Source organism: Apodemus sylvaticus, chromosome 16 (assembly GCF_947179515.1).
Source record: "Apodemus sylvaticus chromosome 16, mApoSyl1.1, whole genome shotgun sequence".
In the NCBI taxonomy this organism is placed as follows: Eukaryota; Metazoa; Chordata; class Mammalia; order Rodentia; family Muridae; genus Apodemus; species Apodemus sylvaticus.
In genome coordinates, this window is record NC_067487.1 from 45,638,681 (window position 1) to 45,650,803 (window position 12,123).

At 41.4% G+C, this 12,123-nt stretch overlaps 1 protein-coding gene across 1 annotated transcript in view; it reads left to right on the forward strand.

Annotated features, from left to right (window-relative positions):
- Positions 1-9,166, forward strand: part of Itga2 (integrin subunit alpha 2) — a 101,267-nt gene extending 92,101 nt beyond the window's left edge. The window contains exons 28-30 of the mRNA XM_052159794.1: positions 1,491-1,580; positions 4,657-4,773; positions 5,269-9,166. Coding sequence (XP_052015754.1) covers positions 1,491-1,580; positions 4,657-4,773; positions 5,269-5,349 — 288 coding nt within the window. The 3' untranslated portion in view covers positions 5,350-9,166. The remainder of the gene's footprint in view (positions 1-1,490; positions 1,581-4,656; positions 4,774-5,268) is intronic.
- Positions 9,167-12,123: the final 2,957 nt, after the last annotated feature.

The window sequence follows — 12,123 nt, forward strand, 5'->3', positions numbered from 1 at the left end:
GGCTCTGTGAACTACACCTCCTACCACTAGTTAGCATTGTAAGACATTGGGTATGTGTAAGACCAGCCAGCTCTGTGTGGGTAGCCATATTAGTTTTGTAAGAACAATGATTTCATCTCACAGTCTACGGGGGATACGGCCTAGCATAGTAACGTGACTGCCACTTTCCATTTAAATTTCTACCATTACCCAAAACCTAAAATAGATGTATTAATTCGTGAGCAGTGCCTGCATGAATTTTTATGTACATAATACATGCATGTAGGTGCCCTTGGAGTTCAGGAAAGGGAGCTGGATTTTCTGTAATGGGAGGTACAGGTAAGAATTGAGCTAAAGTCTTCTGCAAGATCAGTCAAGACTCTAACCTGCTGAGCCATCTCTCCAAATACGCAGCCCCTACAAATACTCTTAATTGTTTCACCTCTAATAATGTTTAAAAGATCCATCGTTAGGGTAACAGATGACCCAATCTTTCTTCTTGAGAAAATTAAGAAGAACCAGAGAATGGGCCAGCAGAAAGGAAACAAATTGCTCACTCTTTGGAAATATATTCTCTCTAGTTGGCTCCTGTGTAGAGCCTACAAATTACTTCATGAAGATGTTTTACCCTAGTCACCAGAACAACAGAGTCTTCATAGCTAAGGCATGTGAACGCCTCAAATATCTGAGTGCTGGGCTCTGTCTCACATAATTAGGATGCCCACAATTTGTGTTCTATGGCAAATGCCAACAGCTAGACATGTGTGCCAATCATGTTCCCATTGAGCAGACCATTTTTCTGTAAAGACATTGATGGTGCCTTGTAAACTTACTTTATATTTTCACTCACAGCATCAGCAAACGTGTATGCTCTTCCTGTTCAACTTCCACACTGACAGTATCATCTGATAAGTACACTTACATTAGGATATGTGGACTCATCCCTAATGTGATATAACATGTCAGAAGGCTCAACGTTTCTGCTGTCAACACGTATTTTCAAGTTCAGGGGTGCTCTTGCATAATGATGGTTTGTGGTGTGCACCCAAGAGGAAACTCAAATGCTGTCTTTCTACTTCTTTATGTATTTTGATCAGATCCAGGTAAAAGAGGATTATGTGCAGTTTCCTTTTATGTATCAAGCTTCATTTAGTTTAAAAGAAAGGCTGGGGTGACCAGCTTTTCCATTTAAAAACAGGTCTCGTAAACCTTCCGTTTGAATCATTTTCAAATTTGAAAAATGTAAGGAGGTGTTTCCAAGGTTCCTGTCTGGGTGTCACCCTGAATTTTGGCTTAATGCATAGAGACAGGCTCCAACCATTGACTATTTCAAAGGCTGTTCAGCCACTTCTGATGGGTCTATACAGCGAGTCCAAGCATGCAGAAGACTATCTAAATCTTCAGGCCTGGGTTTTCTTCTTGTGACTTTTCATCAGGACTTAAAATATCTTAAGCATCCCAGGCTTTCTGTGCTTACTGCTATGAGGGTAAAATGTTTTTCTGTGTTCCAGTCGACCTTCCAGACTGTGCAGCTGACAGCAGCAGCAGAGATTGATACACACAACCCTCAGCTCTTCGTGATTGAGGACAATGCTGTCACGGTGAGTGTGTGTCCCTCCCTGTGACAGACATTCTATTATGTGAAACACGGACAGTCATTCTTCTCATCTGTGTGCGAGCAGAAGGCTCTTCCCGAGCTGCTCACGGCCTGGGCTCTCTGAGGTTGAGATCTGGCAAGAGTTTCTGACCCTCATAAAATCCAGACAGGCTTGCCCTCTTCCCAGTCTCTCATGGTGCGAAGCTGGCTTTCTATAAGTGGGGATCCCCCAAAAAAGAAACAAACAGAGGGGCTCTGTGTTTGGATACCATGGTGATGTTTCATGCCTAAAGCAGAATTACCTCTCCTCTCTGTGCTGTGAGAACCCATCAGGGCCTGGGGCATAAATCCTACATTTTCTTGACTAGAATCCTGAATTGGCTCTAGAACATTGTAAACATATATGTAAATAAGGCATTTTTTAAACGTTTTAAAAGTACTTCTTATAACCAGACAGTGATAGGTCCATTCACTGCCTTGCATCCTAGAGAACTACAAATGAACCCTTCATTTAAAGGGGGGCACTATGGAGAAGTGTCCCTTTACAGAAGACAAAGGCTCTCTGTCCCGCAGGCTGGCACAGGCAGCCTTCCTTCGCAGTGAGCCTCTGGTTAGCATGTGCCATTTTTAGATACAACAGGATTTCCATACCCAGCTAATCTGCTGGCAGAGTTCCCGAGCACTTTCCTCCCAAGGCTTTTGTTTAAGAACTGGAAGCCAGTTCAGGACTCTGCCCCCAGGCCGACTGGTCAGCTGGCCTCTGCCCAGCGCTCCATCCTACAGAATGGCTAGAAAGCCGAGGGCCCCATGAACTCTGGGTCTCTCTCAATGCCTGTGTTGAGTTCACAACACTGCTGTCCCACTCTTGCCCCAGGAAAAATGATCCACACAATAGAGGCTGCTTTTCTGCCTCTGGTTTGGGAGCCTTGGCAAAAGCCTACACCCTCTGTGCAGAGGTTGGGCATGGAAAGCTAGAAATGGAGCCAGAGAAAGTGCAGACTCTAAACTGGAACTGCTATGAACCCAGTGATGGAAGAAAGCAGTAGACCTGTTTCCAGAGCTCAGTTAAGGAAAATGCAGCATGCGAGTGATATGTGAACTCTGCTAAAGTCTTCCTTTCGTGAAGCAGCCTTGGAACATAGTCATTGAAAATTCAAAGTTTTATTTTCATGAATCTATCAGATTTTTCTTCTCTTTGTTTCTCTATGGGCAATGCTAATTAGTACCAGAGGCTGGCTTCTACGTGTGTCTGTGAAATTATTCTGTAATCCAAACAATAATTTGGATAACCTTCTGACAAATACTTGGAATCCAAATCATATATTGGCACACCCTTATATGAAGATATCCAGACTCACTTCGAAATCAGATCCATGAAGTATTGTGCCCAAGGGTGAGGGAGAAACAAAGGCAGGATTCGTGAGCTCTGAAACATGGCCTTGGGACCGTGCTCCTACAGAGCAGTGAACTGTATGAATTTATAGTAATTTCATTAGAACTATTTAGCTTCTCTCTCTCTCTCTCTCTCTCTCTCTCTCTCTCTCTCTCTCTCTCTCTCTCTCTCTCTCTCTCTCTCTCTTTTATTTTCGAGACAGGGTTTCTCTGTGTAGCCCTGGCTGTCCTGGAACTCACTCTATAAACCAGGCTGGCCTTGAACTCAGAAATCTGCCTGCCTCTGCCTCCCAAGTGCTGGGATTAAAGGCATGCACCACCACTGCCCGACACTTTTTCTTTTTTTAAGATTTATTTTATGTATATGAGTACACTGTAGCTGTTTCTAGACACACCTGAAAAGGTTATCAGATCTCTTTATAGATGGTTTTGAGCCACTGTGTCATTGCTAGGCATTGAATTCAGGACCTTTGGAGGATCAGTCAGTGCCCCTAACCACTGAGCCATCACTCCAGCCCAACATTTTAGCTTTTCAATACAAGCAAGGAGAAACACAGTCACTGAGGGTGACCTTTTATTTGCTCCATACCTCATTAAAAAGCAGCTCTTTTTTCACTGAAGTTTAACATACTATCAAGAAAATAAATTAACTAATGTCCCCTTTTGCTCTGTAATCCCCCAAGACTACGTTGTGAAGATCCTTTTCTCAGCTAAGAAAAAGAATGTGAAGTGTCACTGTTCAAGTCCCTGGGGCTGCCATGGCGGGCCACTGCCACAATGATCACCAAGGGACATGGGCATAAAGTCATACATACATTCAAGGACACTGAAAACATCAGCCCCGCCCCTAAGATGTCCATTCTGCTTTCCCAGCATTTTTTATCAAACTTGAATGAGACTGGAATCAGTATTTTAAAAGCCGATGCAATGTCACTGAATGAGAGGAGGAGCGGTTGGAAGAGACTATGGTTTGCCACATTCCTAGGGTGCTTTAATTTCCTTTGATGACAGAAATGTACACCAGAAATTGAAGTGCCTACTTTAAACAAAGCATCTGACACCTTCAGTTCAGCATAGCCCTAAGACATTAATATAGCTAAGGAAGGGAACGTAGAAAGGCTGTGCTTGGGGCTGGTGAGATGGCTCAAGGGTTAAGTTCACTGACTGCTCTCCTGAAGGTCTGGAGTTCAAATCCCAGCAACCACATGGTGGCTCACAACCATCCGAAATGAGATCTGATGCCCTTTCTGGCTTGTCTAAAGACAGCTACAGTGTGCTTACATATAATACTAAATAAATCTTGAACAAGAATTAGAAGGAAGAGGAAGAGGAGGAGGAGGAGGAGGAGGAGGAGGAGGAGGAGGAGGAGGAGGAGAAGAAGAAGAAGAAGAAGAAGAAGAAGAAGAAGAAGAAGAAGAAGAAGAAGAAGAAGAAGAAGAAGAAGAAGAAGAAGAAGAAGAAGAAGAAGAAGAAGAAGAAGAAGAAGGCGGCTGTGCTTACCTGAGTTTTCAGGTGGTCTCTACAACGTGTTCTGTTCTGTATTCGTACTTGAGGAATGAATGCCATTAGGACAAGTTACGACTCCCCTGACAACTGTGGATTGTATTTATAAACTACTCAGTTGCACTAAGCTGATTCGCTTTCCTGCTAAATAGATAACTCAGTTTGGAGCATGTTTTCATTTGCAGATTCCCCTCATGATAATGAAACCCACGGAGAAAGCAGAAGTGCCGACAGGGGTTATCGTTGGAAGCATAATTGCTGGAATCCTTTTGCTGTTGGCTATGGTTGCTGGTTTGTGGAAGGTAAGAAAACTTCATGGCTAGTATGTGGTACTCGGGAAGGCTCCTGTTTTGAATTCCTTACAACCTGAACATGGCATAGTGCCTCTTACCATTGAGAAAAGAAATGGCTAGATTGTATGTACTTTCTTACTCAAGTCTAGGAAAACCAATACCATTTTGTTCAGCTGTCAAATAAATAGAATGACAGAAATTCAATTTCACACAAAATGAAACCTAACTCTCTGAACATAAAGTTTACCAACACGTGGGTGTGAACACATTAGTCAGTACCTATGCATGTCCCCCGAACCTCCAGGCACTCCAGACAGGCTGCAGGGAAGTGGGCAGCAGAGCAGGCCAGAGACACCTGCCGAATGAGCCGTGGGTGGTAATGTCATTCCTTTAGCTGTTGGTATTTTCTGGAGACAGTGTGGTGTGGATGTGTGTCTGTTAGATAACGATCAAATCAACATAACTAGTTACAGGTTGGTAACAGGTGATGTCATCATCTTACAGCTCGGCTTCTTCAAAAGACAATATAAGAAAATGGGCCAAAACCCAGATGAGATGGATGAGACCACAGAACTCAACAGCTAAACCATCGGTGGACACCACTGCGTGGGGCTAGCGGCATCCCCATGAGGGCTCGCTGGGGTGGTGAATGGACTTATTTTAAAGTCCACTTTTAAACAATTTAATAGGTAAACTAGCCTGATAATTTTAGAGTATTTGTTGGTCAGTTGGGGATGACAAAACTATGGGTGGTGTGGTTAGGGGTAGAAAGACCAAAGACATCATGTAGAAAGGGAAAAAGTTATCTACAGACTGGCTAGTCCAGGGTTTACTTCTATCAGGAAGATGGGATACTTCTAGGCATGATAAACCTTCAAGAAAACGGAAACATTTTTTTCAGATTTGGGAGTGGGAAAGTACACAGGGAATACTCTTTTTAATTTGATTAACAGTAACAATAAAAGTGGAAAGTACCTGGTATTATATTATATATAATATATATGTTATATATTATCAATATAGCATATATATTAAACATATATAATTGACAAAAATCATAGAATAGATTATATATTTATATGTATGTATATATGTATATGTATAAATATACTGAGTACTTTCTGCAGAGATATAACTATATTAATATTATAATGAAAATGAATGTTTGTTGACAAACCAGCATGCATTGTTACAACCAGCATAGATTGTTTTTCAATTTATGCTGTTCCACAAAAAAAATGCCACGGAGGATATTTTTAAGTGGTAATCTTATTTATTAACTAAGTTAAAAAAAAAAGTCCTGCTATTGCAGGACAGTAATTTCAGCTACTACTCAGTAAGCTGAGACAGGACTTGGAGGCTGAGGTCTCCCTAAGCTGTAGAGTGAGTTCAAGGCTATCCTGGACAACTTAAGAAGACCCTGTCTAAAAGCAAAAAAGAATTGACAGCTGGGGCTTAGCTTAATAGTAGAGTGCTTGGTTAGCAGTATCTTAAAAAAAAAATGAAGTTGATAAAATGGATGCTTTCTGCCTCTTCTGAGTCGTATCTTACCGTGAGCATGCTTGAAATGCTTGAATAACCAAGAGAAACACACACACACACAATATATATATATATATATATATATATATATATATATATATATATCACCTATTAAAGAAATCTCTACAGACATTAAGCTGGGGTAGGTTTAAAAATGAAGGCACCAAAATTTCCTTGTAACCTGTAACAAATTTATAGTATAACTGTCTGCTGGGAGCCTTCCTGGCCAAAGGAAAGGGGGGGGGGGGTTCTTTCCTTTTAGGAATCACAAAAGTTCTCTTTTAATTGATTAGCTATCTGAGAGAGACCTAGTATTTGCCAGAGAAAAACAATCTTTTGCAAGCTGCCCTTGCTGACTGCTCCCCCTTTCCTGCTGTCTCTGACAGAAGCGCCCTGCAACCTGCCTTTCTCTCCCGCAGTTACCCACTTTCCTTTATCCACCACCCACATCTCCTTCAGCACGAATAACAGCCCATCCCCCCCCACACACACTACCCCAAGTATGGGCCTGAGAATGTCCTCTGTTTAGTTCACACACCTGTGTCATTATACACTCCTTAACTTTAGGGATCTAGTTTCACTGGCTGCTAAACAAGTAATTAAACTACACCTGAATTTGTAGCTGTTACTTTTATAAAAGTAAATAAATAAACGGAAAGGCTGGGGGATTTGGAAAGCTGGAGCAGCAGCAGAAATCACTAACTTAGCAGGAGAATCCTTTGAGCTGGATTCAGGCAGGCACAGCTGTTCAGCCCTAATTCTTGAAACACTGGGCTGACAGAAGTCCCAACAGCCTGCATTCGGAGAAGTTCTTGGTCCTTGTGATGTAAACAGCGGCACTCTGGGGAGGCGTGGTCCTTTCCTACCTTTTGCTTCTCTTTCTGAGACTACACACTCTCTAGAAGAGTGGGAGGAGGAGGGTTCAGGAACAGCTGTAAAGCTCACTTGGTCACACACTATATGCAAAATGCTTTGGTCTGGTCTCCAGGAACTTCGTTGTTCTTATGGAAGAGGAAGTCAGGCTCAGGGCTAGGCAGTGACTCACTCTTAAAACCACCCTTAAGGATTTCCTGCTCTATAGCCTCCAAGCATAAGACCTAGAGATGTGAGAGGGAAACAGCTTGTCCATGTGTGTCTGGATGGCCCTGACTGCCCTTGTGCCAGGCCCCTGGGTGGCAGTCCAGAGCCACTTGGACCACTTAACGGCTCCCTTCAGCCCTGATAAAGCCAAATAAACAAGGGGAAAAATATTAGCTGTAAATGTCAGGAAGGTACAGCAGGAACAGCCTGCTGCTCTCAGTCACAGGATCCAGATTCTTTTAACAGCTGTGCCATTCTGACCAACATTTTAATGGGCGCAGAAACCAGTCATTAGGTTGCTAGAGAATATTTCACACAGCATGTTAATTTATTGCACACTCCGTATGTGTGTGTGTGTGTGTGTGTGTGTTTGTGTGTAAGCCTGGGTTACAAAGAAGATTCAGTCCTGTAAGCCATTTCTCATCCCACCCACTGAGTTTTTGAGCTTGGTATTATTGCATTTTGAAGCAGAGTTTTAGGAGGGAAGGGGCTGCCTCATGCCTTAAAAAGGTTTTAAGCAGTCATCGCTGGCCTCTACTGACTTCTTCTCCCATGATCTTGACAATAACAAATGTCCCCCGGTTTTACTGAATGACTCCTGTGTTTTTCAAGGAATTTTAAGCAAAGATAAATGTTCCTAAGAAATTACCGAGGGGCAGATAAAGATGGCATTTGAGAGGAAATTACATCAACTAATTAACTACAGGACTAAGTGAACTACAGGACTCAAAGATGTCAGGATAAAATGTACATTACATAACTGGTAGATCACAAAATGTGATCTCAAAACCTGAGTTGCTTCTTGCATGGCCACCACACCATTCTATAAACAGCAGCATGGTGGAATAGTGTGATAAACAAACGGGACTCACTTAAAATTGCATGCCACTCATTGTAGCAGCAAACTATGAATGTCTAACTGGACAGATGCTTCTCTAGTCAGCAGTATTATTTTTATAGGACAGTGAAACTTGCCTTTTTAACTGTGAAGAATAAAGACAACTAAGACCAATTTATGATAGTCACTTAAGTGATTATTCTAAACTATAAAGTATGATGTTATACCATATCTATCCTGATACATAACTGAACCTGACATGCGAAACTCTCATTGAGATTTCATTGCACAGAAGGCAGATTTTCAGCTGAGCTCCCTCATCTGTCTCCTTGCCCACAAAGAGCAATTCTACACACACACACACACACACACACACACACACACACACACACACACACACAGTCTCCTAGGACATGCCCTTCATGTACTTTCAGGAAACTCATTGTCATCAGCAGGAAAGAGTAAACATCCAGAGGCAAAAGATAAACATGGGGAAAGTTGGAAGTACAATATTTACTACTTTGAATTTTAAAGTATAAAGACATAGTCATTGTGTAAATACAAATTGTATTGTTTGTACTTGATTTTGGCAAACGAGGCTGAAACGTAAATGTATATATTGCACAGCTGTATTAGAACTACTTTTTATAGGGGAAACTTTCACATTTCCTTCTCATGCGATAAGTTATCTTGTTAAGGTGTAATGTTTGCTGGTTTTAATTAAATGTGTTTTGTCATTTTTCTCTCCACGGAAAGTATATAAGATGAATGTATTGGCTTGTACACCAACTTGGCGAATTTACTTGACTTCTTAAAAACAATCAAATTGTAGTAACTGACATAAAGAAAAGCACAAGAACCAGGCACAAACGTTTTATTTAACTGTAAATCATCCTTTTCATACCCAGTTGTTAAATATCATTAAAATTGTTTTGACAGTAAGCTACTCTCTCCTTGGGTTTTTACTACAACATTACACACTTTGTAGGGACTCCTTTTGCTTCAGCACACATTCGAAATTCAGTTCTAGACACCTCAGGCTCTCAGTAGCAAAAGTTTCTGTTCTCACAGAAAAGGAATGCATCGGATGTGCCACAGCTTGCAAAGCACAATTAAAACATTTGAATATTCAGTGGGGGGGGGGGGCGCTTAAATGTTTTTTAAAAAGTTAAACACACTGAAATGAACACACTGAAGATTTATAGCTAGGCACGTTTACAGACTGTCGTCACTGTGTGCATGGCAGCCCACTGCAATGCCTAGGTAGAGCGTGGGTATGCCGTCTCTATCAACGTTAAAATGGCTCCCCTGTAGGGACCAGGCATCCCTTCACATGGCCTTCTACCCGAACAAAACAAACAAAACAAAACAAAACAAAAAAACTGGAACAGTGTTAAATATTCCTCCTCACTGTTGGAGGAAAAAAAAAGTTGTTTTGGTTTTAGTTTTCTGGTTTGGGGGGTTTGTTTTTATTTTCCTTTACAGATTTTTTTTTTAATTTAAAAAGTTGCATACAAAGGATTTTCAAGGTGTTCTTTCCTCTCACCCAATTCTTCCCAGATCATCCCCACCTCCCTACTTATCTGACTTTATGATTTCCTCTCTCAAAAGAAAAAAAAAAGACAAAATAAAACAAAATTAGCACTGAAAAGCATGGAACCCATTTTGCTGGCCACCGGGGTCTGCCCTGGAGAGTGGTTGGTACACTGAACCGCACTCTAGTCAGTCCCCATTTCTCAACAGGTGTCAGTTGCAAACGGGTAATTGGTCAGGGTGGGACTTCATGTCCACTTCTCAATGCTGGCATTGAAAACCTCTATCAAAGCCATCATCTTGTCCCATATAGGTCACTGTGTAATTTTATATTTATTCACATGTAAGAGGTAAATGATTCCTTTTACTAATTCTATATTAGTATTAAAAAGTATAAACACTTCTTTAACAGCCTGTCCCTCACCCTATTGTAACTTTTAATTTTAAATAAGATAGCAATTAAAGATCAGACATTAGATCATACGTAAAGACCACTCCACCCTTATAGAATGGCTACATTACACTGAACTTTTTGATTCAATTCTATGTAAGATTTAAGTCAGTCACAATTATAGCCCTGAATCTAGTGCCCTCTATTGGATGATTCAACTAATTACAGCACACAGTAGTCTAGAATAGCTATGTTTGCCCACTTACATGTTTAACCAGATGCTTTTTCACATCTGTGTGTGGTACAACTTACAAGTGTGTTTCATTTGAGACACAGTATGTGAAACCAACAGCACAAGTATTCATTCAATAAGTCTATGAGAACATACTATAAACTCATGCACTCGTTAGGCACGTCGGTGACACAGGCATTGATCTCGTGCAGTTGAGGTTAATGGTAATAAACTACTGGATGTAGTACTTCAGGTAGCATTAGGTACTATTACAAATATGAGACAGAGGAAATGGACAGGATTCTATTTTTATGCAGGGCAGTCTGTGAAGGCTCTCTTTAGAAATAACATTCAGAGACTGGAACAAAGAGAAGCAGGCTACTTACATCTCAGAAGGAAGAAGATCAATCTAGAAAAGGTAGGTGTAGCCTGCCCACAGCAGCCCCAGCAACGCAGCAGACCTGGAGCAGAACTGGAGGTGGGAGGAAGGCTACTATGTTGGATCGCAGAGGTAACTATGGGTCCTGGGGTCACGGCACCTGTGAGAAGCTCTTACTAGAAAGGTGCTTTAGGCTGGAAGTGGTAGAGGCAGAGAAACCAGATTCAAGACTCACCCAGAAATTCTATTAGCGGAGACATTCATACTCAAAAAGTCAAAACAGGAATCCAAAGGACTGCTTAGTAATCACTTCTCTCAAAACATTCTGAAGATAGATTGTGACCCTGCAGATCCTATTCAAAGGATACAAATTTAGAGGCTACATCAGTGAGTGAACACCTGCTATTTTCGTGTGGAGACAAGGCCCTGTCCATTCTCTACCCTCTCAAAAGCAGGTGAAGCATAAACATGAGCTCACATGATCGGGTTTCTTGAGGGAAGTCTCATCATTTCAACCACAGCCACAGTCCAAAGGAAGCCGTCTATAAAAGACGCTGCTCATTTCTAAAACTATTCCTCTACCTGCTTTAGTAGCCAACTGGCAATTGCTGCACGTCAGATGATGTCAGCCCCTTAATTTCTCAGCAACTCATCTACTCTGCAGCTCCGGACATGGTAAGGATTAACAGATCATCTGTTAAATCCCAGTGCTGTGCATGGCAAGCTTTCAAGGATGTTTCATTCTGGTTCTTCCAGCATGCCCCAAGTCAAATCCTACATCTTCATGCTGGAGATTTAAAAGCACAATAGTCTGGGTCCCACACTGCATAAAGCCTACTTAATGATACCACAATTCTCTAAAACCATTTTTAACTGCTCTATGTTCTTTAAAAACATAATTACCTTCAATAAAGTCCTTTTAAAGAGCATTTGAATAGGACAATCTTTTTGTTGTTATTATTTTGTTTTTGTTTTTTGTTTGTTTTGAGACAGGGTTTTTCTGTGTAGCCCTGTTGTCCTGGGACTCACTATGTAGACTATGCTGGCTTCAAACTCTGAGGTCATCTCTAATGCTAGAATTAAAGGGATGCACTACCATTCCCAGTTCTAATAGAGATAGCTTAAAAATTGAAAGTACCTCACATTAACATTAAAAGCAACATATTAATAACACATCTGTGAAATCCTAATAATACACACAGGCCTACTAACTTAATCTATTTTCAGGTGTAGAGCAAGTGACTCCAACCCCCAGCCCTTGATCCCCCCTTCCCCCCCCCCACACACACACAGACTAAGCTCAGAGGAAGATCAGGAAGGTTCTAGAGTGAGAGAAGGCTGAGACAGACAGATAAACCCCCCCC